This window comes from Calidris pugnax, unplaced genomic scaffold, assembly GCF_001431845.1.
Source record: "Calidris pugnax isolate Ruff unplaced genomic scaffold, ASM143184v1 scaffold1, whole genome shotgun sequence".
Taxonomy (NCBI): domain Eukaryota; kingdom Metazoa; phylum Chordata; class Aves; order Charadriiformes; family Scolopacidae; genus Calidris; species Calidris pugnax.
This window is the reverse complement of record NW_015090800.1, coordinates 10339225-10367126: the sequence shown is the minus strand read 5'-3', so window position 1 is coordinate 10367126 and position 27902 is coordinate 10339225. Positions and strand designations below refer to the sequence as shown.

The window sequence follows — 27902 nt, the reverse complement described above, 5'->3', positions numbered from 1 at the left end:
TCCTTAGATCCTTTTTCTGGGTTGCCTACATATTTATTGTGTCCTACAGCGGATCCTTTTCTGATTTACTTCTGCTGCTCTTGTTAACGTTTTTTTTACTCATTCTTTTGTTTCTGTTGTTAACTAAAGCTATAAATTTTCTAGAGCCATGCAGAAACTACATAGTTATATTACCAGATCTTGGGGACTTCCATATCCACAGCTTTTTTTCTCTTAAGTTTGAAGTGCCACATACGTCTTGAGCAACTAAAAGTACCAAAAAAATAGAATACTCATACCTTAATATCTTGAGTGTTATTCCATGGCCGATAACTTGTGGTCTCACAGCATGAACTGCAGCGCTGGGAAAAGATGATGCAACTTTCTGGAGCCGGTAGAGTTGAACTCATTTGTGTTGGTCATGAACTTGGCCCCAGGTCTGAAAGCTTAGACGGCAGTAGCTCAGGATAACCTGTTTCCAGTGGAGTGCTCTGAGAGTGGTGATCAGGCATGTACTATTGCATTAAGGGAACAGAGGAAAAGGCTTTGGGCGAGTTTCATTTCTCTTAAGATGCTAGCAACTGTGATTTCTTTACTTGCCATGTTTTGACAATGTTGTTCAAGAGAAAAAGACAAAAAGACCAGAATTAATTGCTAAATCTTGAGGTACACGCTACTTGATATGATAATTATTCTCAAAACTAGTGCAGTTACAGAATCACTAGTAGGGATATTCACATTGAATGTTCAAATGTTGTACAGTGGATGCCTAAGCCTAACAGCCTAGAGGGAGGGGGCAAAAAAGTGTTTGTGGCTTTTTGTGGTTGTTTAGTTTGGTTTGGTTATTTGGTGGTTGTTTTTTAATTTGAAGTAGTGCTTGTGTTGCCTTTTTTCTTCTTCCCTATCAGTTTTGCTATCGGACTGTTTTCTGAAAGTTCTGTGGATATAAGTTATGCAAGGAGTTTGATCTTTGCTGCTATGCAGTGACCTTTTTCTATTTATTACAGGGGGATTTGTAAGAGATTTCTCTTTTTTCAAGTGAGATCAAGGCCAATAACACTTGCACATTGTAAGGAAAAATCTTAGGTAACTTATTTCAAACCTCTGCTTAGAGCATGTACTCCTTGAGCCTCTGTTCCATCTCTTTGTTCGTTCCTTTTCTTTTCCTGTTTTCGGCTCTTGGTGAGTGCTTAGTTTCAGCCCCAAAGGCTGGGGTAGCTGGGACTGTTCTGCTCTCTTCCCCAGCTTTTCTATGAAATCTCCTTTTTCTGTGAAAATGCATTGACAGATTCTTTCTCATGTGACTTGATTTGCCGAGTGATACATGCTGTGAGTACCACTAAATGCCTTCCTGTCCGACTGTGCAAGAGCTTTTCAGTATTATTTGCTTATTCATATACAGCTGTTTGAAAAATTAAGCATGTGCAGGCATATTGTTATGATCTGGCCTCGGAGCAATGAAGTTGTTGTTTTATGAGTCCAATACAGAGTGATGGTATTATGCAGGTTGACAATCTCGCCTTTTCAGATTTTGCATCATGCTTTGTGTAACAAAAGTCTTGTAAATTAACTTCTCAAAGGAGCTACTTTTAAGTGTTCCAGGTTGAGGCTTCCACTTACTCCTTGAAGTAATACGATTTTGGAGCAACGAGCGTGCTGACCTGAACAAGTCAGAGCTCAGTCAAGGGTATTTTCCCTTTGTCAGCACAGCACACTTCAGGATGTGTGTCAATGAAGAGAATCCCTGTGGATAACTGGGTTACTAGGATACGGCGTAAGCTCTGTTTTAATTAGGCAGTTTCTCTTGACTTCAGGCTCTCTGTCATTTCATTGCTTCTAGAGATTTCATCCAGATAAGGCAATTTCAGAAAGAAAAATTTTGTTTTAAGGGTGTATTTTTTGCTAAAACTCCTTGTATGCATTGAGTGCAAAATACTACTCACTGATACGTTATCTGTACAAAAAAGAGGCTAATATAAATTTAGTTGGTCTCTTCAAAAGCTTCCAGGATCTGCGTTTTGGAGGAGTCTGCAGTGTTGAGCAAAACCAGAAAAGCTTCTCAGTAGCCATTTGGTTGCATGAAAACTGACACTGGCTCTTTGGGGACTAAAAATCAAGTTGCTGTGCAGAGCAATTAAAAAAAAAAAAAGGACACGGAGGAAAGAAGGCCTTTTCTTTCTTTTCTTTTAAAGTATAAAGTATGTATCATGCTTATCATGATGAGCAAATGTGATGAGGGTTTTTCTTAGAATTAACATTTGCAAAGCCAAATCAAGTTTGTGTGTACTTTATCCCTAACATATGGCTTCCCACATGATGATGTCATGTACAAGTAAATGCCAAAAAAGCATAAATGCTCCCAGCAAAAGCTACACTTTGAACTATGATTTGATTTGCAGTTTTCTGTGTGTGTGTGTGCGTGCATGGCCAGCCAGCCGGTCACGTTAGAGCACTGAGCTCTGCCTGAAGCCATTGCTCTCCTCAGCTGTGGGTGATGGTCTTTAGGAGCATGTAGTGGCCATAGAAGGCTTATGTATGAGAAACATCTATCTTTCTTCCCCCTGAGATGTTGGAAATGGTGTGAATTGTTATGGCTAATTTACTTTCTCACCTCTGCATTCAGGTGTCTTTGTTCAGAGAAGTTCTAGAGAGGGACTGTCTGCTCCAGGCACCTTGGTGCTATGAGACCTTTATGCAGCTCCACCAGCGAGGATTTTTGTATCGTTTGGGTTTGCAGGTGTTGTATAAGCATGACAAACTGTTCTGTGCAAAAGTTTTGTTCCCAGCCCACTCCTTAGTTTTTCAGAGGTAATACTACTGTTTGGGAGGTGGATCTCCCTGTGTGCTTGGGTTTGTGGAGTGAGTGGTGGGGTTGTTTGCTCTCTCCTGCCCTTACTGCCTAGTGGTGTGCGGTTATCTTTTGTGTTACAAAAAGCTTCACTTGAGTTGCAAGGGTTGTCATCTCTTTCATGCAAAACAGAATGTATTACAGTGATAACGACAGAACAGCTGTGGCTTTTTTCTTTTAATCTCCCATTTACTGTGAATTACGACAGGGATACTGCAGTGGATACCTTAGGAAGATTCCTGGATCAGATTGCAAGTTTTCTGATGAGGTGTTCCATTGGCCGTGCAGTGGAAGTTGGTATCCCAGACTGCTTACAGCTCTTTAACATGGTGTTACCAGCCAAAGTGTCCTAAAGGAAGTTTTGAGGGTGGTTCTTTTAATGTTGGATGAGGAAGAAAATGCAAATGCTAGTGCTTGGTATTATAGGTTCATTGGTATTTGTTTTCAAATGTTAATACTTGATGGGGAGTGTCATGATGCATTTCTTGATTCAAGTATGAAATACTATTAGACTACTTTCCACTAAACCTTTTTCTTTGCAAGGTCTTAATCAGCTTTGCTGGCAAGCAAGGGTTTATTTTTGCCCCTTCCCTTGGTGCTTCCCTTGGTGCATCTTTTCTCCTCGTGCAGAGGTGGGAGCTTGAGCTTATTTGCTGTACAGGAGGGGGAGTTTTTTGAATACTTGCACCTGGGCAGCAGCTGAGTCACATCTGTTTGCATGTGGATGGAGAATGAGTTCAAGATGTTCCAAAAGTGAGCGTGCATGCACATAGGTACTCACTTTGCGTGCTTCCTGTTAATGGTATTATTTTTCTCTTAGTACAATTTCCTCTATTTGCGATGAAATTTTATCTTCAACTGCAGCGTGAAAGAGTGCCTAGACACAGCATAATTTCTTTATTTCTTTACTTTGTCTTTTAGCCTTTCAGGTGGTCCAAGCAGCTTAATTAGTTAAAATTTGTAATTGTGTGTGGTAAATGATGAGAGATATCCTTGATCTTTTCAATAAGGAAACTAACCTCTTTGAGAAACAGCTGTTAGGAATCCAGATGATTTGTGTCCCTTTGCACAACCTCAGTGTACACTGCCCCACTGCATGTGCTGTGGGGAACAGAACCTTCCAAAAGCTGCTGAGCCCCAAAAGGAGCTGGGAACTGCAGCTCGGGAAGGGAGGAATTGTACAAACCTCCCATCCCCTCCTTTCCCTGGCTTTTGTGTGCCAGGGGTGATTACTGTCACTGTTCAATCCATGCTTAATACCTCCCAGAGAAGAAAGCAGACAGCTTTTCAGCTCCACATGCTTCTGTGACTGGTATTTTCCTACAACCCAGACACCTAAGAAATTTAGTTAGAGGCTTATACCAGACAACTGTGTAAATTTCTTGCAGTGACCTAGTGCATACAAGCTCTTTTTGACAGAAGCTGAACTAAATGCTGTTAAATAAGTTAAAAAGTTATTAACTGTTAAGCCGCATGAGGAAGAGCTATGATTTTTTTCAGCTGCATTTTTATCTATCATTCTCTCTACCCTTGGGTGGTCTTGTGTGATACAATGTTTGGTTATTTCAATTTCTTACTTTCTGTTTCTCAAAGAAAAAGTTCCATTATGGTGAATGGCAAAAATATTGTTGAAAGCTTGCTTTAAATGTGCTGTGCTTCTCAAACCCCATTGTCAGGGAGCCATTTCAGGTGGTGAATATTCCTAGTGAGTTCATAGCTTTAATTTTAATAACGTGGAACCTACTATTATCCTAGTTAGTTAATATAAATTTTCCCATAATACTTGGAATGTTGCCTCTCCACCTCAAATGCTTCTGTTTGAAACAATGAGCAGCAATAAAAGAACAATTTTTCTCCTTGCCTAAAAAATGAAGGTACTAAAATTTAATGTTGTAGATCATTATGTTGGTACACAGAAGTTGTTGTTTGTTTTTGGTTTTTTTTTTGAAGTGATGTATGTTTTCAGCTGGCTTGCTGACGCTTTCGCATGTTTGCAAACTTTATTAACCATTACTTAGTTTCTCAAAAATAATAGAGCAAAAATTGCTACTTCTGGCCTCAGGGTTTAATTTTATCATCTATAACATCTTTATAATACAGGAAATCACTTACATTTTAGTAGATGTTGGTAGTTATGATCATGTACAATTGCCACATTTTAATAGCAGAGGGCAGAAAAGCAATGCAAATTTTTTGAAGTCACGTGAGAGATGAGTGGCAGAGGTGAGATTGCATCTTCGATCCTGCATTTAAAAATATGTGAGGGTATATTTATTGTAAATAAATGAAAGATTAAAATATGGAAGCATGTGAATACATGCATATAGTATTACATATATATACATATACATATATGAAAAATCATCCTTTTTTACATTATTGTAGCGTGTAGAACTGACATTACTTTCTAGCACTGCAACTACAGGAAGGATGAAAACTACATCCCTTTAATTGCTTTCTGGAAAAGTGATAAGTCTAGTTTCTGGTTTATGAACATACAGTTTTCTGGCAAGCCAACACAGTGTATTTTTGTCGCCAAAGAAGTCCACAGGCTGCAGGAGTCCTTTGCTGTAGTCGTGGGAGAGTGCTGTGCTGGTGTTACGGCCCTTGCTGGATTCACACAGGGCTGTGCCAGCATTAACAGCTCATGGCTGTGCTTCTGTAAATAAAGATCTGGCAGTTGAAGGGTCCAGTGACCTGTTTGGCCACTTAGGAATTTCATTCCAGCTTTTACCAGTTTTGGGGGGCAGCAGAAGCGGCGGAGAGTTCCTCGCCCCAAGCCCATCAGCACATTTCCTATGCTGTCACTCCCTGAGCCGGGGCATTGTGCTGGTGCCATCTGTGCCCCCCGCAGCCCCTCCACAAGTGCTCTCCTTCCCTCCCCTCTGCTGTGGCTTGGGACCATGGCTTCGCTTCCTAAGCCACCTATTCTTTTCTGTAGCGTTATCAGCTTGGGGGAGTTTGGCTTCTCTGATTGTCATCCTGTCACCGTTGCTTAGCTCAAGGGCAGCAGGGCTGCTGGACGGGGAAACCGTCACCCAACACCAACAGCTGTGCAAACAAACAAGTCGGCATTGATATTCATCAGTCGCTTTGTGCGGTGGTGGCATTGAGATACACCAGAACATGTGCGGTCTGTCTGCTTCCTTTGTCCCAGGGCACAGCCAGATCGGCTGCTCCGCGCCGACGAGGGGGTGATTGTCATCCCATGGTGGTGCCTTCACCTCTTTCCCTTTTTCCTTTGCTTTTCCTTCCTCTCTGTGGGCTGTCTGGCTGCTCCCGGGCACATCTGCCACCCGTCCCATCTGCTCGCCCCGAGAGGCACGCGGTGTTCAAGTAGGACACTCTTCTTCTGGAGACGATGGAAAACAACAATTTGTATTATTAATGGCATGTCACTAATACCTCCTACTTCTAAAAGACTAAGCAAAGAAAATAGTATGGAAATGCCAGCTTGCAAACTTGCTGGTGAGGAGTTGTTTCAAAATCCTATATGCACAAGTGAATTTTTCCCGCTCCACTCATCTCGAGTAACAATGCTCTTACTTCGTCTTGCGGCCTGTAACTTTTTCAAGACATGGTGTGTTTTCCTTAAAAAAAAGAAACATCTTTTTCAGAAGTTGTGTTCTTTCCTTCCTGGTGTCAGTTCAGTTCTTTACATTGAAAGGCACAGATGTATGATAAAATTGTTATTTGCTATTACTTCATGTCTTTTAAGGAAAAAATATTAGCAGACTGACAAGAAAAAACTAATTCTGAGGTCAGAATTAATTTAAATCCAAGGTTCCCCTTGCCTCTTATGCATATATGTTGCACAGCTTATGGTGGTGCAAGTAACTTCAGAACATCTTTCTGTGACAGGTAGTCACTTCCAGCAGTATCGTGCCTGTGACAGCTCCCCAGTCAAATTGAACAAGGGTGAAGGAAGATGATACACAGCATAGCACATATAGACAGTGAAACTTTTGTTTGTGGAATCACCTCTAGCTTTGAGTCAAAGATTTGCGGAGATATGTGATTGAAAGTACATTTACTAATTAGTAGGTATTCACCTTTTCTGGTCGTATTAACTGTTACTTGTAGCAGTTCCAAGTTTACCACACTTACTGTGTTGAAACCAACACAGCTGTCTTGCATTACTGCTGCAGGGATTTACAACATGAAGCTGTGATAAACAAGAAGAACTTTTACCTGTTAACATGTTTGCCTGCAATTTGGAATTCACTGCAAGTAAGCGTTAGGTGTCCGAAGTGTGACCAAGGGTGGACAGAATTTTACAGGGCTGGTTAAAAGGAATTGTGCATGTGTACACGCATGTGTACACCACAGCTAAACATCATAAAGCTGGCAATGCCTATAGTGAGTTTCAGGAGGAAAAAATTAATTTGGATTACTTGAGAGAACAGTATCTGCTATGCTGCAAAACGTTGTGCAAGGGATCTGTAAAATAAAGTATATAATCAGAGCACTCACGTTTGATTAGGTGTGATTAGTGGTACATTGGCATTAGCTCTGTGCATTAATTCTTGCAACTATGCTTTTCAGATCAGCAGCTTCAAAAGTTATCAAGTTGTGTAAAGGAATTTAGCAAACAGAGCAGGGAGGAGGGGATGATTATGGCAGTTTATCACCTTTGGAAAGTGTTCTTAGGCTGATAAAAGTGCGTAACAGATACGTGAGCTATTCCTGCAAGATCTGCCATGGCTTACTGAGTTCAAGGCATCCTCTGAAGGGTTGCAAACGTGGTCAGAGTTGAGCAGTGTGCTGTATCGCCGTTCAGCACTTTACAGTGTGTATGCTCGTTTTTATCTTAAACTGATCCCTGGTGGTTTAACTGGATGGGATTCCTGTCCCTCCAGCCTTTTTAACGTGTGTTGTCAGTAGGTTCCGGCAGCACTGTGTGGATGCTCCCACATGAAAACAGGATGATCAGGTGGAATAGATAGATTAAGGTTGAAACTTTTGTGTGTATCCTTGAAAAATGCCCTGCAGCAATTTTCTGTGATTTCCTTTAATATTCAGCTCTGAAGGCTACTAATCTTGACATTTCAGAAAAGTACTCAAGCAGTAATCAAGCTTTTCTCTGCAAAACACATCCATGGTTGGAGAAGCTTATATACAGATCTTATCTGTAACCCAAGAACACTTTTCTGAGAGAGTAGGAATTACAGTCAAGTTATGCAAATGCTGCTTATATATGATTTTTGCAAGTATTTAGTTAAAATAAGTGGTGAATTCTTAGCTTTTTCTCCTTTGTGTTTGAACCCAACTGTTATTACTTGAATTCTACAAACTGGAACAGTGAAAATTTTATTACAGGTGGCCCATAAACTCAGAGTGCTCCTGTGGTGGGTTGTGAATAAAGACAGCAATTGTGTAATGAAACAATTTGTCACTGACTACCAAAAGGCCAGAAGTTTAATGGATGGCTGACAATGTAAGCGTAACTCCTGGGCATGTTACTTAGCAGATTCTTGTAGCTCATATCAGGTCCACATTTGCTTTATGTAAAGGGAACCCCTCATCTCTCAGAAGGGTCATTCATTTCTGATATGAGAGGGAGGATCTGGTCCTTGAAACTGGACAGATCTACTAGTGAGCGTAATATTGAGAAATAATAAAACTGGAGGAAATGAAATGATACTAAAGGAAAGCAGATGACCTAAAGTTATGCAAAATTTTCCCCTGCATTAGTCCTTGTTCCCCTTTTTGGTTTGTTTACTTTGTGAGACTATTAGCTGCCATGCACCGTAGCCACGCGTAGGTAAGAGGGAGCCACTTTCTGTTCCTTTGTGGGGCTCATTGGAGTGCTGCTGTAGGGAGACAAGTAGGTGCAGAGTGAGAGAAGGTCGTGTTGTCCTGCTCATCTCCAGAGAATGGAGTTTCACAGGGAATCTTACTAATTGTTCTGACTGGTTCATGGAGGCTCATTTTTCACATAGTGAGAGGTTTTGTCTCAGCCCTTGAATTCTGGGGGTTGTCTCCAGAAATACTGTATGTGAGGTTTGCTCATTGCAGTCTCACTACTTGTGCTAATCTAGTGTCTTCTGGTTTTTGTTTTTCTCTCTGCCTCTTTATTTAGATGAGAGATCCTTGGAGCAGCAAAATTTTACCTTTTTCTCAATGGACTCAAAGATGCACCAAAGCATATCAGGCAGCAGGACACAAACGGCCTTAGCGAGAAGTACTTTGGAGTCCCAAGAAGGTAATTCTCTTCAAACGGTTGTATCATCAGTTACTACTCCCTTTGATGGGACTTTATTTAACCAAGAAGAAATGGTCAGGATTTCAGCAGTGAGAAGTACACCGTTGGTAGACGTCTCTGTAACAAGCAACGAGGCGTTCTTAAGTGACGATGAATTTATTAGCTCGTTTCCAAAGGCGCAGTGGACTCCTCCACTGAAGTCTTTTGCGGTTTTAACAGATCATCACTCAGTTAATACAGTAGAGCCACCAAGAGAAACGTTAGAAACTGTGTTGCTAACACCTTCGTTATCTGTCCTTTTTGCACCGTATGATATCTCAAAAACAGCCCAGCAAAAGACTCCGTGGAGTGCTGTCCCTGAACACAGTAACCCTCCTACAGAATTGAAGCCTTTTGTACCAGCTAGTGAAATGCTAACCGCGAGCAGAGACTCGCCGTTGCACCCTCCACATACAGCTATTTATCTCACTTCCATTCCTTCAGAGGCGGGAGTTGCAGTGTGGGAAAACGTGAATGCAAGTTTAACAGCTCTGCCTTTTGGGGCTGCTTCAGAAGCCTTGCCTCTTCATCTCAAGCTGCTGGATAGAAACAGCCGTGTGACCCCGCGTGCCACAGCACAGCGTGCAGACCCCGATGATGGTGTTTACTCCTATGCGAGTAGCAGGGCAGCAGAAAGTCTCAGTCTGCAGACCTACCCCACTCCAAGCATTCCCTGGGCCACACCGACCTCAGCAGCCGGTGATGAGCCTGCTTCGTTTCCCAGGAGTCTTCCACTTGCATCTTTTCCGCTTCACTCAGCTGCCATTTCCATGGACTCTAACGCAGTTCTTAATGCCAGCCTGTTTACACGTGAATTCTCCAGTACACCACCAAATTTGCCTGCCGGGTCAGAAATATCAAGTCAATCAGAGCTTGTCAGTGAGCTCATGAGTCCAGTGCCTTTCACGAGATCGTACAGTTCTTGTCTGTATTGTGACTCAGTTTCACTTCTGCCAGAGGCAGGCTTTTCCCCTGAACATGATGTGGGCTCAGGAGATTACGTTGAAACTTTGTCCATCAAAGCCTCTGAAGTACAAGGCATCACTCCATTTACAACTATAATTACTGACGGGTATGAGTTAGAGGAGCCTACACCTGAGATTTTTGATACTTCTTTTCCATCAAGACCAGTTGTTTCATTTTCTTCAAGATTCACAGAAATGCCCGATTCAAGCATGTTTTTATTAAGCACTACGGACACTGTTCTTAACAACAGAACACCTATAACGATTTCTCCTTCTTACCATCATCTTCCTGGAGGAACCTTACTAAACATCTCTGTTGCCCAGTTTTCCCACTCTGTTCTGGAAACAGTTTTGTTGACTCCAAGCACTCGTGTAGAACTTCCTGATGCCACCACCATTCTATTTGACTCTACCTTTGTCCCAAGTGAGACGATACCATCTTTTGCAGTTAGTCGTACAACTTTCCTGGGGTCACCAGAATTAATGCCATCAGAATCTGTTATTTTGCTTGACAAGACATCTACAAAGGAAGAATTGTCTTTAAATATTTCAGATTTTCCATCCAGGCTTTTATCAACGCCATTCCTTATTGAACCTAGCTACATGTCTTTCTCATCGGCCATGCTAAATTCTTACTCTGCCGTGCAAAGTGATTTATCAACACTCTTACCTCCAACCTTGTTGACTGGGACATCAGAACTTTCCGGGGATGTTTCCAGCTGGGAGTTAACTCCCACTGTCAGCTCTGCCACTGATGCCGAGGTTTCTCAGTTCCCTCTCAGCCACCCATCATACTCTTATTCAAATACATTCTCTGTTCCAGGTGCACATGTTCCTGAAGTAACGCTGTCATCAGATTTTCACTCTGAGTCATCTGTGTTTTGGGAAGCGCCCTCGGTATTGCCAGTGGGCTCTGAAGTTGTGTTTACCTCAGCTGTTACAGGAGCTACCTCTCAGTTGGAGCCGTCACTCTCCATCTCTCACTCCGTGGTTCCTACCCTGGTGCTGCCCACTTCTGACACCCAGTCTCTTACCAGCAGCGCCTTGCTCAATGAAACAAATCTGATCTCTTTGTTTACTACCTTTCCGGCAACTCCTGTCTTAAATATATCTTCGTCTCTGCTATCAACTGCTCTGGCTTCCGATGAGGATATTGGTGCTACAGTTAGCCCCACGCTGCTTCTAACATCTCACAGCGAGGGCAGTGCCCACACAGCCCTTCCACCCCTAGACCTTGACAACCTGACATCACGTGCCGAAACCAGCAGCGTGATGCCCCCTCCTACAGCGTCTCTCTCTGTGACCACATTGTTTGCTCCCACTCACTTTCCTTCGACTTCCAGCCCTCCCACTGGATATGAAGTTCCAGCAGGAAGCAGTATAACTGCGGGTACTGATGCGACGGCTGATCCCACCACTGTCCCCACAACCACTGCCACCAGTGCCACGGGCAGCCGCAGCACAACTGCTGCAGGCAGCCTGGGGACCACCTCCTCCACCCCTCTGGCCACCACTACTCCATCTGAACCCGTGGTCGTTACCTCTGCCGTGACCACTACTAGGCAACCCTACGTCTGCGACATCACGGTTCCCGATGCTTACTTAGTCACCGCAGGTAAGCTATTGCAAACGTTTTTATTGTGTTTTTCAGAAGCCACTGTAATGTGACCCCCTAGCTAATTGCAGGTGTTGAACTAGCTAAGTGAATCTTTCCAAAAAATGTGATGTAAATTTAGACAAACAGCTCTAAAAACATTCACTTATCATTTACTCTTGAAAATAATAGAATTAACTTGAACAAAGATCATTGTGATAGTGAGTTATGTACACATTACACTACATAGAGAATGAAATTGTCTTCTAAACTTGCTGATGCATACATACAAGTGTACTGAATTGGAGGCTGCTTTATCATTTCATGGGCTGTAAATGAATGTTACTGTCATGGTACCGTTCTGCCAAACTATAAATGTTCTGACTGAGTAAGTTTCTCCTTTCAGTTGTTGCTGCTGTTTGTAAAAAAACCTGCATGTGAGGTAATGTTGTAATGTGAAAGAGGACAGTTGCTTTAAAAAACGTTTGGGTTTCATTACCATTTTTATAATTTCACCATACTAGCTTATGTTTATATTTTCCCTCCTCCCATACTTACTTCAGTTGGGTTTGGTGTGTTTGTAGCCTGAAAAAGTAATGTTGCTGTGTTTCAAAATTAATTGTCTCAGCATCTGTGTTTGCTTTTTTTTGGTGTTTTCCTACCCCTTCTTAACTTGTTAACAAAATAATACCAGCCACCTAATCCAAGGCAGCTGCAGAAGTGCTGCATGTTCTGTGGTAAGCAACACGTTTTGCCCTTAAGATTTACTTGTCATATGTAAAGCAAAATGAGCATAATCTCATCCAGATATGAAGGTGAGCTGGCTATGCTGGTGATAAGGAAGATTGATTTCTTTTTTTTAACCTGTAATTTGAGCAGTTTTGTAGGCAAGTGGAAAGTAAATGCAGGATGACAACGCACCACTTTTCAGTTGTTCCCTTGACCATAGTCACAGTCTGAAGCGTGACTATAACAGACATGATATCCATTGGGATGTGGTGTTTTTTAAGCAGTTTCTTACTCGATGGATATCCCTTTCAGTAATCAGTCACATTTGCTTACATTTTATTTAAGAGGAAAGTAGATGCATATTTTCTGTGGCTTTTTTCTGACCTCATCTGCATTCCATGCATTGCCTACAAAACTTTAACTGCGGTATGACAGCAGGCTCATTGTGCACAGGTCAGACTGAATGTGCTGCAACTTTCAGATCCAATTTGAATGCCTCAGTGGCTCTTTAGAAGGTTCTTTTGCTAGAATGCTGAAGACATTAGATATTGAAAAACAGAACAGGAGAGCGAAAGTAAACCTGGAGTTCCTTAAACTGTATATACAGTCACTTTTTAGGATACAGTCACACCTTTACCTGTTTCCTTGTCTATTGTCTTATGCATTTGATGCAGTTGATTTCATTGCCTGCTTTTTCATGCATTGCACAATTGAAAATGCAGCATTGAACCAAAGCTCAGGAGATGAAGCTAAAATGTGTTTAATGACTGACATTAATTTCCAGTGCTGGCCCGAAGAGCTGTTCTACAAAATGTCAGTGAATCCATCAGAGAAGTGCTCAGAGTTCAGTTCAGACGATCAGTAGAGCTAGAGGTAAGTGGTATGAAGTGTGTACAAGTACTCTTTGATCAGTGTAATAAAATAGTGGGTTTAATTCACAGGCTAAAAAGGTGATTTTAAAGCAACGCATGTTGGTACTATATCAGAGAGAGGTTTATTCTAACTTAAATGTTAGTCATGTCGTTGGGCTTTTTTGAAATGAATATGAAACCAGCTTTTTTTTTTTACTTACAGAATGTTATCATTTTCTAGGACAGACCTTTCTTGGTTTGGTCAGAGGTGAGCAAGCAGTGCTCAGCCTCTACTGCTCACCTCCTTTGACTGGTGAAACTGAACTGAAAAGCTTTTACCCTTAGAAATACCTGTTTAAAAGTTTTGTTTCTTCTGCTAGCTGATTATATACTTAGCACCTTAAACAAAACAAAACCTTCTGCACAGCCTTGCGCTATTTAATATTGTGAGTGAGGCCATCAACACTTGCAAGGTAAGTGGTGGAATCCCAAATGCAGGACTTGGTAGATAAAAAAGGCAGGGGAAAAAAAAATCAGGTGTGCAATGGTAAGATGTTATTTTTAAGTCTTCAAATAGGTGTGTCCCCTGTTCTTCCCCAACTCACAGAGCTAGGAATTGCGGCGCTCTTGGTTTTTTTGTGAAAGCTTCCTCTGCTTTGATGATCAAGGAATCATCTTTGAACAACATTTCAGTGTAGTTTCCGAACCTCAAAGTGAATGTCTTCTTGAGACGAGGTTTAAAGGCTCTGGTTGCCCCCCTCTGTCTGAGAGGAAAAGACTGTAAAGGTGATTTGGGGATACCTTTGTTATACAATCAGATATTTCAACACAGGGGACAAAGTGAAATGTTTTAGTGGAATTACTGGTGTAGGTGCAGGTTCAGCTGCACTTGCAATTTTTCATGTCGGTGTTGTGATAGCCCAGCGCCACATTATCTTAGTTTTCTGAGCCTATGATCTCGTTTTCATTATGATGTTTACTCAAGTAGCAGTTTGACTTTTGAACATAACTTCAGTTTCCCCATGCATAGGATCCCTTAGTGCCTCTAATTTCTGCTTGCTGATCCATGTGGGGAAACAGCATTTTGACAGCTCCTGCCGTAATCACTGCACTCAGTAATTAAACAACTGGCTGGTGTTTGAGAATATACCTCTTTACTACTCAGTTAAGAAAGGAGTGTTAGAAATTTCTGTCAAATTCCAGCCACAGTGAGCTGCCACTGTAAGTTATGTTTAGTTTAGGTCCTTTTACTAATATCTGCCAGTAAGCTTTTCAGGGTTATTTTGTAAAGAAGATATTTTTCTTCTGGTTTGTGAATTACATCTTCAGATTGTGCAAACTGGCATAGTCAAGCAGAAGTCAAAAGTTCATGATGGTAGAACTACATTAATTTTCAATGACTTTATACGCGTCAACAATATGGAAGTGCTTATCCTCTTAATAGTAACAGCAGTAAGACAAAATCTATTTCTAAATATTTGAAGGTTGATTGGAGCCAACATTTGATATCTTGCTTCTTTATGTTTTTGCCCTTTAAATTCCTTCCTTTCATGCCCACTCTTGCCTTGTAAAACTCTCAATAGGATATTTTGGCCCTAAGGCTGCTCAGAAGCAACTGTCTTTATAAATAATGTAGTTAGTCCAGCTTCATTCTTTGCAAATTCTTTTTTATCAAAAGGAGAAAACATCTCTGTGGAATCGGTTATGCTTATTTTATGCTAGAATGCTGCTAGCATATGCGTTCTCTTTGCGATGCCTTGGGTATTGGTTTTGCACTAAATATAATCACTAGCGAATGTCTTCACCTCTAGCAGTGAAGAACTAACAGAATTGTTCTTTTAAATAAAAAGCTGTCTATAGTATCAGCATGTTTAATGGTGATGTAATGCAAAGTTTTAAATAGAATTCATCTACATTGCTAACCTTAATTAACAAAGCAGAACTGACTTTTGTTAGTCGAGAGTACCCAGGAACAGTGTGTACATTTGCAACTTATGGTAAAGCAGTGCACTTCCCTAAGCTGCTTTTTTACTGTGTCTCCTATTACAGCTCACAGATGTTGTTCACTTGCTGTGATGTAATGCACAGTAAATCAGGAGACAGTCCTGTTAAATTTAACTTGGTAGTAATGTGTGCTTTAAAAATAAAATCCATGGCAACAGTGGATATAACTGCTGCTCACTTTAAGTGCAAATCAAGTTTAACACTGAAAGAAGAATTAAGACTCTTTTTTTCCCAACTTTTTCAGTTAAAACTTTGGTCTCTGGTTCTTTATTATTTCAAATATTGAGTTGTTCAAGTGGAATAAAAAAGAGGCAGGCTTGAATCCTGCCTAAGGAAAAAAACTTTTGTCAGCTTTTTCCTAGCACAAGTCCATACAGCAAAGTGAGAATAACCTTGAATTTTAAAGTTCTTTCCAGTCAGTCCCAATGTATTGCATCTGCAAAAGAATAAGGCCCCATTGTTTGAATAAGAGCAATTTTTGTCAGCTTTCTCTAATGTAAACCTTATGACACTTGGGTAAGATCTGTTATACAATGTTCCCTGACTTGGTTTTGTTGCACTGGGGTGTGAAATAAAATAGCGTTGGCAGTGACTTGCCGCCAGGACCCCTGGTGCTGTTAAGCTCATGCCAACAGGAAAAAGCTTTTTGCCAGCCTCATTTGTGCTTGGAAATTTTATCATGTGGTTAAATGTATACCTCAGCCACTTTGTTGCTGTATTTCATGTGGGCCTTAGGGCCTATCTGTAGCCTATTGGTTTCTGTAATCCAAAATTAGTAAACCTCTGCCTTCAAAGTCAGATCGGTTCCCTGTCAGTTAAATACTTCTTTCAAGGATGCCACCTTGTGGATTTGGGCTGGCTTCGTGGCTACTCACTGCTGCTGAGATGCTGGCTGGTACCATTTAAGTGTGTAAAAACCGCGAGAGAATTGTTGCCTTAGGATGCTAATGTGCGTAGAAGCAGAAGCTTTGTTTCATTTTTAAGACCCGAGGGCCTTTGTAGCCCATCTTCAGGACTTTAAAACGCTCTCTGCAGGCTCTGTACAGGATGCTTAATAAGGTGGTGGGGAGGAAATCAGATGTTTATGCTTTCTGCCAGATGTTTACGCAGCATAGTACTGTGGAGTGTAGGCGTGGATTAGATTGTAGCAAAGGTGGATCTAATCAAATATTTTAGCGGAAAATGATCAATAGCAAATGCTTAGAGAACATCATAAGGGACAGGGTAAGCATGCAGCGATGTTGTCCCCAAATACTCTTCTGGCCTCTGGTAAATGGAGGCTTCAAAACTTTTTGTATCACAAGGGCTCTCTCATGTGAGGGTAGTTTTGAATGAGACAGGTTGTGTCCTGTAAACGGCAGAATTGGATTAGCCTTGGCACTTTGGAGAAGGGGTAGCTTAACTTGAGGTGCTGCAAGGGTTTTCTGCTCCTACTGGAGGTTTCTGCTTTTGCTGTGGGAATGGCTCCAAAGTGCACATAGAGCTTTGTGTGCTTCTCCAGCTTTATGGCCAAAGTGTTATGATGAGAACTGTGTACTTCTTTAATATAAGAAATTTATCTTGTTTACTTCAATAGGTGGCAACGTAAAATGTGGTGGCTCAGTTAGCTAATGTGTTAGCATCTAACTGGCCTCTACGGGCAGTAGAGGTTTGGATGGACAGCTGGGATGGTAAACCATTAGAGCTGTACCAAGAGGAGCTATTCTCATTCATGAACCAAGAGTCATGAGCTGTGGTTATCTATCCTAGCCAACTTCGCAAAATTCCATGTGAAATAGCTTGTAGACAGCAACACGCTGGCATGGCTATATTATTCCTGTCATCTGAATTAGGCTGTAGAGAGCTAGCTCCATAGACACCCCTGCAATATCTCAAGCAGAAATAGCTATTGTTTTGACCTGGGGTGGTTCTAATCTACCCACCTCAAAATTACACTTAAAAGTGTGTTGTTTTTTTTTTTAATTTCCATTCTTCTGGAATTGCCATCACTCTTCTGCTGCGGTGAAGCACAAAAGGGAAGCAATGTTAGCTGTTAAGAGGAAAAAGTTGGTGCGAAATTCCAGGAGGTGTTCAGGGTAGGCTGCTTTCATTGCACTGCAACAGCTCAGAGATGGAGACAGCTGAGTTAGTTATCAGAGACTTGCTTTCTTGTCTGAAATACCTACCTCTAGTGCATAAGTATATGCTGGGTACACTGGGCCTCTCTTCCTGAGCATATATTACTTTAAGAATCACCAGCAAATTGTCACTGAGATTTGTAATTCTAATTCCTCTTTTTCTTGCCTTTTAAGTAGTCTCCTTTGGAAGTAACGGGCAACTTTCTTTTGGCATGTCTTACCCATTCTAACTGCTGTTTCCATTTGACAAACTGAAGCTGCAGAGATCATTTCATCCTGAGATAAAAGGACAAAATTTCAGATAAGAGGAACTGAAAAGAGCTGTGCATATTATTCATATCAAACAAATTTGAGTTCTGTGGGTCTAAATCCATTTAAAATAAAAGCTAGATCCTGCATATATTTATGGACTGAGGAGGAAGAGAGGAATAATGAGCAGCACAGATTATTTTTTTAATTTCTTTCTGCTACTGAGGTAGTTTCTTCTGGTGAAGATGGTCTCTTTGAAGTGCACAGTTTTTAGAGGATAGGGAAGAGCTGCTTGCTGTCTCATCTAAACAGCAATTGCCATCACTTTGCACTGTTGCAGAAATACATGTGGGTCACAATTAAAGTAGCACGGTGCTTTTTTATAAGGATGTTGAGGATATCTAACATATCCCTTCAGCAGCACAAAATCTGCAAGGTGCCAGCATGTCTTCATCAAAGAGGTGCACGTTTATCATAACCTTTGTGTCTCTAGTTCAGATTATTTATTTATTTATGAGGCCATCATGTTGGACAACTCAAAACATTTTAGTGTGACTACCTTAGGCAAATAAAGCAAACTGGGGGAGTAAACCAACAAGGGAAAAAATAAGGCTGCAGATATCAGTATCCTTGATACTGAGAATTTCTTTGAAGGAGAGGAGACTATGAAGTATGTTTAAGTAAAGAAAAGCTTCCAGTGTGATGGAGCAATAGTGGATAAGAGTGTCTGCATGGAAACATTCACCCTGGTTTATATTTAACTTACAGTATCATTTCTTTTACATGTTGACTAAGGTTCCTCAGGATTTTTAAGAAGACTCAAAGTCAGGAGATTAATTGGAGGAGCAAAATTCTAATTGTGGCAACTGCTGAAATAAGCAGATAGAAGTATTCTCTGGAAGAAAGCGTTCTTGAGTGTGAAAATTGTATCCATAAAGCATATTATGTATATTTTGATTCTTACATATCACATGTGAGTAGTATAGAGTGTATTCGCTGTGCAGTGTATGACTGAAATACAGAAGTTGTGCAAGCAGATCAGTAAGTAAAGAGCAATTTAGTATGGGAACTCTTACGTACTCCAGGGAATGCAGGCAAGGGGGAGTGCTGCTGTGCTGGGATGTGATAAATCAAGTAGTGTTCAGCTTGGTGTGCTGTATGGAAGAGATTCTAGTAGGTGCTTGTACCACAGGGGAGTTGCCTCTCTGATGCACTGGAGCAGAGGCTGCAGGGCACACCACTGTCAGAGTGTCTGTGCTGCTGCTCCTTCCTGGAAAATTAAAGATTATATTTTCCTACCTCTTGATGATGTGGCTTTGAAATGCATAAAGCTATGTAAGTCTAGAGTGTTGCCAAATTTCACCTTGAAGATTTTTTTTTTTAATTCTTTTTCTTTTTTTGTAGGTTTATAAAATTTTCCCCAAATTTGCTTTCTTGGTGACATCGGGTCCTTTTGTTTACACGGCAGTAGCTGTCATAAACGTGCTTGTGAACAGCAGCCTTCTTCGTGGCGAGGCCCCCATGATCCTCTCACTGCATCCTTCCTTCACTGTACCAGATAACAGGTTCCAAGTTCAGACAGGTGAGTTCTTCCTGACATGAAGAGGAGGAGATGTAGCTTCATATTGATTCATACTTCTTCACTTATGATTAAGTATGCAAGGTCAAGTCAAAACCCTGCATTCTACTGCTGTGAAACTGACAGGTGAGTTCTTCCTGACATGAAGAGGAGGAGATGTAGCTTCATATTGATTCATACTTCTTCACTTATGATTAAGTATGCAAGGTCAAGTCAAAACCCTGCATTCTACTGCTGTGAATCTTAATTATTGTTTTTTATATTTTTTTATACCTTAAATGCTACTTCTTAGAATTCTTCTACAGTAGGAGAATTGGTGAGCGGGAGGATTGATTGCTCATGTATAACGTGAGGAGGATTGCTCATGTAGTATTCGGTTTTCCATGACTGCTGTATGACAGCAGCTTGTGTGAAGTCCAAGACTGCTAATAATCTAAAGCAAAATATTATCCGCATAATAGATTTTGAGAGTAGTCAGTGGTATCATTTAAAATCTTCTTCAGGCACTATTTGCATAACAAAGCCACCTGCCTTTTGGTTGACTGCATAATGAGGTAGTGACAGGGATTGAGTATATAGGCAGAGAGTTAATGAATGTCAAACATGGTGCTTTTGTTCAGGTATGTTTCACATGCTGTTTCTGCTCTGTTAACAACTACATGGTAAGACATCACTTCTTTAACTGTTTAACTCCTTCCACATGGTTATATAGGTAGACAGTAGACATATGTTCTGTTCTTGAACCTTGTATAACATCGCTATTAGGGTCTGTAACCTAATCATAGCATTTCTTTGGGTAAGACTGTATCGGGTAATCTACAGATACACATGTAGTTAATATGTGTGTGTGCCTTCTCAGATTCCTCTATGCTCACTCTTTCTGTCCTGTGCTCACTCTTTCTCTCCTGTGAAAGACTTTAAGGTGTATGTATCTCGATTAAAAAGATTTTTTGCTAATTAAGTGTTTGAAAGTGTTGGACTTTCTACTAAATACTAATGTATTTAATGGACCCAATATGTGGTCTTTTAGACAAGCTAAATACTGTATTTAAGTCTACAAGAAAAAGAGATTTGTTGCTTTTTTCCTGAAGATTTTCATTGATCTGCTGAATATGAAGGATTTCAGTGTGGTTGATTCAGTGTTCAAGTCGTGTAAAATTAGCCACATGTATGTAGTGAAGGTCTTTCAGTATGATAGGGAAAACAGTGGGTATTTTGTCACTAAAGTCTTTCAGTAATCTAATTACTACTGCTGCAACAGATATTAATGAGTAGAGAATTTACTGCACCAACATTAAATGTATTTCTAATGCATTTTTACCCATTGTTTCACTGAATATGTCCTGAATTCCATGAAGAAGTGATAGTCCTGTGCGTTCTCTTGCTCGTTTTGTTCTCTCTAGTGGAAGTACTTGTCTGTAGGAATAACATGTACCCTTTACCTTCAGTGCTTCAGTTTGTGCCTCGTAACGTGGATGTTGGATTCTGCAACTTCAGCCGGCGCATTGAGAAAGGGCTGACAATGGCTTTCATGGAGGTGAGCAAACACCAGGAGTTCTACAACTTCACTGTGCAGGTAAGAAGATTAGCATATTTTGTGTCTGTCCCTTTTTATCCTCACCTTTGGTTGTCCTGTGTTTCATTCAGCCAGTAAAATGAGTTAGGTGTGCACTGGTTACAACTTGCCATCTAGATCATATAGAACTATGAAGCTTTGTAATGAAGACAGGATTTTTTTTCCCCTACAAAATAATACGGCACCGTATATCCCTCTGGTTTCAAGCTTTTTGAAAATATTATCCAAGATGATGATTTATATTCAAAAGCATTATTTATAGTTTTTCATATAAAGGCTGCCCCAAGCCTTATCAACGTCATTCCCATCAGATTTTACTATTACAGTGTATGGTGTGGTTAGAATGTTTTAGTTGGGAGATATCTTCCAGGTCTCACTGCCACTCAGGGTATCCTCTTAAAACATATAGGAGTTCTGTGCACTCTGCCATTATGTGAACAAACACACTAGTTGCTTCTGAGGTCTAGAAATACAGCAGTGTATGATGTCCATGGCAGCTGCTACTGGAACTTCATATATTAAATGTATTGCCTATGTGCTGGGTACTGGGCCACATAACAGAGCTTAAAACTCTCTGGAAAGTCAGTAATTCAACTTAATGAGACTTAACTCCCTCTTCTGTCTGAATTCTTAAATTTAATCTATCTTTGTTGTAATACCAATTAGTAAAAATTTTATTGTATTATTTAACTGGCACCATAAATACCCTAAAATAAAATCATAGCAGGAAAACTGACATCAACTTTTTAGTACCTAAAGTACTGTATAATAAAGTGCTCAGAACTGTGCGACTGCATGACACTGTGACTGGATAGAGTGAAGACAGAACTAGCAAAGCAATTTCTTGGACTATCAGCTTAGCAAACTTGTATTTTAAATACTTCTCTACTGTCTGGAAAACGTGTGTCTACATGAACACAGTTACTGTGTCTATTGGTGCCAAAATAAGGCTTCTAACCAGTGGCAGGGTCTGGGTGTGCATGGTGCAGGAGGTTTTCAAAATGTTTCTTTGCCATGGTCTCTTCCTGTCTGTTCCATGCCTTTGGTATTCTTATAAAATTTCTTTATTGGTACATTTATTTTGCTGACCATCTCTCCAGGTAGGTTTTTTCATCAGTTTCTGGACTGTAGCTTTGAGGTCATTGTGGATTATGATTGACCTTAAAGGATAACTCTTAAAAGAGGAATTCACATGTAACTTTGCCTCTTCTGAGACTTAGCAGGCTGGAACAACCTGGAATAGGCATTCCTCTGTATTGATGTGAACTGCCCTACCCCCTCTTCATATTAGTGGGGAAAAAAAGGAAGGAATGGAAATGCCAGTGATTTGATTTTGCTGACTGTGCTTCAATCTTGTCTTTTCAGATACTGAATATAACTCTGAGTAGGCATGGGGGAGCGTTTCGGCAAGGCCCCGTGAGCATTGTTTTTGCCGTGCGAGGTAGATACGGTTTTCTAAATGGGTCCGAAGTCAGTGAGCAGCTAAGAAACTTGTCCGTGGTGGAATTCAGCTTCTACCTGGGCTTTCCTGTGCAGCAGATTGCTGAACGTGAGTACTTGCTGTTTGCCGAGACTGCAAAATACTTTTTTAAGTATTTTTTCCTCTGTACAATTTTAAAGTGATTTTGTACATAAGTGATAATGCAGCTTCAAGTACCTAACTTGTATCACGATTTCTTCAGAACAAATCCATGTCCTTCTCTGTCCACGTACTGCGTATCAGTGTTACAGCAATTTGTTGCTTCTGTCATCATCCTTCTGCACTGGGCCAGTTGTGCTTAATCTGGCTTCGTTACTCCATTGGTCTTAGTTCAGATTAAAAAAAAAAAGCCACTTCTATCGGTATTGCTGTGAAGTGTGGTCCAGGGTGTGGTGGATATGTCTACAGGGGCCTTGGCTGCTTCTCAGCAGGATTTATAACTTTGGGATTTGTGTTGCACTTAGCTGTGGCTCTGACTTCTATAACATCTGGGACATTGGCAACGTAAGCTTATGTTTGCCCATATAATCTGACCGGGCCGTTAGCTAGCAGCAGTTGGTTTTTTTGAGTAGTCTATTATCTTTTAAGGTTATCTCATGCTTCTTGTGTACAATTTGCAGTGCAAGTTAGTTTTTCCACATCATGGCCATCCTATACGTAGGCTTAATGGGATCTGCCTGCATAGCAGAGTTTGCTTACACTCAGCCTTGACAACTTATGTTTGGTTTGATTTTTCAGATGACCTCAGTTTCATAAATAAGCCAAGTTTCTAAACTCAACACTTATCCTTGTACATGAATGGATTGTTCATGACAGAAACGTCTCATGAATGTAAGCAAGATCATGAGAGAACAGTCCCTGCCTTTCCTGGTGGCACATCTTACTGTTAACCCAGTCCATTCATTCCCAGTTACTCCTATGTCACTGTGCTTTCCCATGCAGTTTTTTAATTGTCAGAGTTATTTTTGTGAGCTATATAGGTGCATGGCACCTGACATAATGATTCTCTCTATACAGTTAAATGTCTAATGGAAAATCAGGGTTAAAGGCAGCTGCTCTTTGTTATGCAGCTGTACAGTAGTATGTCAACAAAGATTTTATAGGAGAGAGTTTGTCAACAGAAGAAGTTGTTCTCTATAGCACCTCTAAATCTATATAAGATGACTCCACAGGATACTTTCCCACTGATTAGAAGCATAAAAGTAGTAATTTTTTTGAAAATTTTTTGTTTTCATTTTTAAGCAGTTTGAACCCTCTGCTCCCATAATCAATTAAAAAATGTAGCAGGTTGTTGTCTCATTTCCTTTAAACATTTCTACTCTCAGTAGGTCTCATACAGACTGTAGCTGTGCAGTGGTAGCTGTATTTAATTCAGCCAGGACCAAAAGCCTTGAGAATCCTTGTCAATAGATGACTGTAATTTCTTTTGTTCCTTATGAGGCCACAGAATTTCTCAGATTGTGGGCTGTGGTTTTTATTTCTCACTGAATTCAAATCAAATGTTGCTCATTTTGATTGCTTCAAAGACAATTTTCTTTACTCTGCATTGTCTCTTTTGCACCTTTGCCCTAGGGTTTATTACTTTTGAATTCTTGGGTATTATTTTTAGTGTCATGGGGCTTTTTTTTCCTGTGATGTACACACATTAGATCGTGCAGTTTTGAGTTTTGTCCAAATATTCTAGCATGAGATTTCTAGTGAATTTGCAGGTTGCCCCTTGCTGAGAATTCATCTTCGGGATTGTCCAATGGAGCTACAGTGCAATTAAATGATAACAGAATTTCTACCAAGGCCGATGTATCCTGAAAGACAGGCTGGTCATAGGGGAAAAACATTCCTATTAAACATGCATGTACTCTGTTCTCCTTATTTTCCTTCCTGACAGTAGTTAGGAAATTTAAAGGTAATTTCTTTAGTGCTCATAGCAGGAGTTCTCCCTGTGTTATATGCATGCTTATAGTGCCAGTGGAGCTCTGGGGTAGCTCACATGCTAATGAGAAAGCTATGCAAAGTAGAATGAGTGAAGAGGTCAGGCAGTGCCTTTGGAAGGAGGTCCCATTCGTATTTCTCCTCCATTCCTGACCACTCTGAGGATTTGAAATGAAGTAATGTAGATGTTGGCTGTTGTGGCCTGGCAAATCTCAGGCCTCTGTTAGTGCAGTGGCATGTCCAAGCCTGTGGGCGAGTTATTTCTATAACTTTGTTTCTGAAGCTTCAGGAATTGTTTGTTTATTCCGGCTGGCAATTTTAAACAAAGATGCCACGAGTATGGTAATTTCATTCCTGCAAACTCCACCACAGACTCTTTAAACACAAAATTATTCTTCCTCCCCTCAAATCCACCAAATCTCCCAAACGGTACCGAACCTCAAATCCTCAAGCAGACCCTTAGCGTAGGAAGGCAGAGTTGCTCATCGGTGATGACTAAGTCCATCATGATACAGACTTTATTCTCAGATTCTCCTGTTTGGAGCTCTTGAGAAATGCCGTTTCTTTGATGCACACCCCCATAATGGGGATGGTGACAGCTGAACAAGCTGTGTATACACCCTTGCCTTCAGTGACCCCACCTAAGTAACTGCTGCCGTAGTTAGTTGAATGAATGCTGCCAACAGAGCATAGCACTTGCCTGGGAGATCTTAGCCAGTGTTTGTTGTTGGTGGTATCTCTTAGTTTGTTTGATAGAGAAATGTTGAAGACGACTTTCAGTTTCGTCTAGACAAAGTTTCAAAACATTTAATGTTGTATTAAAAAAAAAAAAAATTCAAAACTTTCAAAAAAGTTTCAAAACATTTAATGTTGTATTAAAATAAATTTTAAAATGTACTAAATCAAATTAAAATTATGTTAAATTTCAATTTAGTAATTCAGAATTTTTAGGAACTATGAGATCTTTGCAGAGTTCATAATGTAGAATATATGAGGATTTGGTTGGTATGGAGCCCTAAATCAAGGAGCATCTTGTCAGCATTTGACTTCCTCATATTTACTGTAGATTGAGCCCACTACAGGACAGCTCATTTTGATTTGAACTTGTCTAGTCTGGTCTCAGCAGTGCATCGGTGTGTTTGTAGTCGCTGTTTTGGAACACCAGCCATGGTGCGATTTGACAAGTCAGCAAAGTGGGAACAGGAGTTTCTCAGCTTGTTAGAGGTATGGGTCTGTCTCTCAGCAAGCACAATAATGAATGTAGCTCATACGCTTTTATAAGCAAGGCAACCACACTCGGTTATATTTAGCTGTTTCTACAGTTTTTTTACACTGTTGCTGTGACTGTATTTTGGGCCAAAGGATTTTAGATCTCCAGTATTCATAGCCAGAAATCACGTCCAAAGGCAAAGCAGCATTGGGCAGATCCTTCTTGAGACATCTTATTCAGCAGTCTGTTGAGGATGACCAACAGCCAGATCCTCAAAGCTGCTTTGGTAGAAAGATGCCTAAATGGTTTTGTTTTCTAGGCCCTAAACTCTCTGCTTTCGTGCTGTCCCTCAGTCTAGAGGAGTTGTAGCAATGAAGGTGGTGTGAAGATCTTCCTTAGAATGGTTGTTGCTTTGCTCTGTGCAAATTGATGGGCAATCCTCTGCTTGTCAATGTGAATTTGGGGGGGGATTTTTGAATATTTATATATTTACAGGTAAGTAATATTATTGTTTATATGTATATTGTTTATAGGTAAATACAAAATGTTCCTTGACATAGTGTTCTACACCATTTGTACCTTAGTTATCAGACATGGTAACAGTTAATACTTTGGTGATGACTTTTTTTTTCTCCCCCCACCCCAAAGGCTCCGTATATGATATTTTGTAGGTTTTATAGTCTGCATCTCAAGAAAATGAACTGATTTGTAGATGATCTGAGCTGTCAGGGTCAGTGGGTACACGTTGATTCATACTAAGGAAAAGCTATTTGTGTAATACCACTGTGTCTCAACATCGTTAAGTGAAGTGATACCTTGTATTTGATATCCCAAATTTGAGGCTTGTTTGAAGGAATGTGTTTGCTCCCTGATGCTTCTTCACTTCACATTGCCTTTCACACACAGTCCTTTCACTGTTTGTTGGGGTTTTTTTCACATAAATAATATGTACTGTTTATACTTCTAACTGTGTGGGTTGTGCCTGTGCAGTACATCGTTAACAACAGGACTTTTTTGTCAGCTTCTTTCCGCTCATTTAGTCAGGCTCAGTAGTGAAAACTGTTATTTTGACAGAATGGGCTCTTCTGTGCAGGTGTAGGGCTGTTGGAGTGGCCAAGCCTGGAAACTTCTAGACTTTTTTCTTTCCCTCACAGACTTCTAGGTGACTTCAGCAACATGTTTCTATGCAACCATTCAGTGTATACCTTTCTGCATGCTTATTTTGTGTTGCCCACCTTGTATCTCACAATTTAGGTTTTAAACTGGTTAGATGGTCATGAACTACATGTCAGCTGAAAGAAACCCAAGTCTAGTCAGGGATTTTGGGTGCTAATTCATTAAAAACAATAGGAAATAATATATTTGGTATCTCTTTATGGCTGGAAGATTTCTCTGAGGACAGGCAAAGGCTAGCTGTGGACTAAATGAGGAATATTGACCTCCATGAAACTTACCTTGAATAAATCTCTTTGTTTTTATTATGACTTTAAATAGAGAGTGTTGCCTTGGGACTTGCTGTTTTTTGCAGCGCCATAAGTAGCACATTGATGGGTGGCATTTATTTCAGATATCTTGCAGATGTTGCAAGGCCAATAGGATAATACAAAATTGTATGATATGGTTCAAAGACTGCAGAAATATTTGGCTTTTTTTTCAGGGTGGATTTTACAGTGTGTTACTACTGCCCACTGTTTACGTGGAATCTTACTTTTCAATTGATGCCTTCTGATTCCAGATAATGCATTCTTTCCATGCTTTCTATTATTGTTCCTCTATTTATCACAAATAAGAACAATCAATATGGTACTGGTTCTGTCCTGCATGGTCCCATACATCTCTGTATAAGAGGGGCAAAGAGGTCCTTGTTGGAGCACCTGGTGAAGGTCGTGCTGCCCAAGTGTTGTGCTTCAGACTGCTGTCAAGAGGTTTCTGGGTGACTAGGTGACCCTTTGCCTTTGCAGTCAGCATGAAATCAATGCTCTTACGCTGTATGGTGCTTCAGGGCTGCGTGTTAGAACCTTCTAATGATGCTAGCATCTACTTCATTAATGCATCTATAGTCATTAGCAGACCAGCCTCAATCTAACTAATAATTGCATTTTGTCTATCCACTTCCTCCTCAGAATAACAATCAGTCTGTGCTGGTTTTAATTGTTAGTCTCAGGATGTATTAGGAATCTTGCAAATATGATCCTGCTGCAGGGCTGACACTCTAGCTGAGCTCAGGATCTGGCCATGTGTGTGTTGGTGAGACACTTGGGTGACCTATGGAATAGGAGTTGGAGCCTGGATTTTCTGACTTCTGAGCATGGTCTCAGTTGCAGAAGTGTCCATCGTTTCATGCATTCTTCCTCAGGTTTTAGAACCCAGCCTTAGTTGCCAATGATCACGGCACATCTTCCTTTTCAACTTCAAGATTTTTCTGCTCAAGTTGTTTTATTTTTAAATTTCATTAATTCCGTGAAAAGTTTAAGTGAATAGTCATCCAGCAATTTGCATGAATTAAATCATTTTCAAGCACTAATTAGAAAAAGTGTGAAGAGCACAT

At 40.5% G+C, this 27902-nt stretch overlaps 1 protein-coding gene across 2 annotated transcripts in view; it reads left to right on the top strand.

The window, feature by feature from the left end:
• The window catches only part of KIAA1549 (KIAA1549 ortholog), a 110865-nt gene that overhangs the window by 23877 nt on the left and 59086 nt on the right, over positions 1-27902 (top strand). For both annotated transcript variants that reach the window (XM_014937411.1, XM_014937410.1), the window contains exons 2-6: positions 8910-11651; positions 13144-13232; positions 18985-19162; positions 20608-20735; positions 22101-22284. In XM_014937411.1, the coding sequence (XP_014792897.1) occupies positions 8951-11651; positions 13144-13232; positions 18985-19162; positions 20608-20735; positions 22101-22284 (3280 nt within the window). In that variant the 5' untranslated portion in view covers positions 8910-8950. The remainder of the gene's footprint in view (positions 1-8909; positions 11652-13143; positions 13233-18984; positions 19163-20607; positions 20736-22100; positions 22285-27902) is intronic.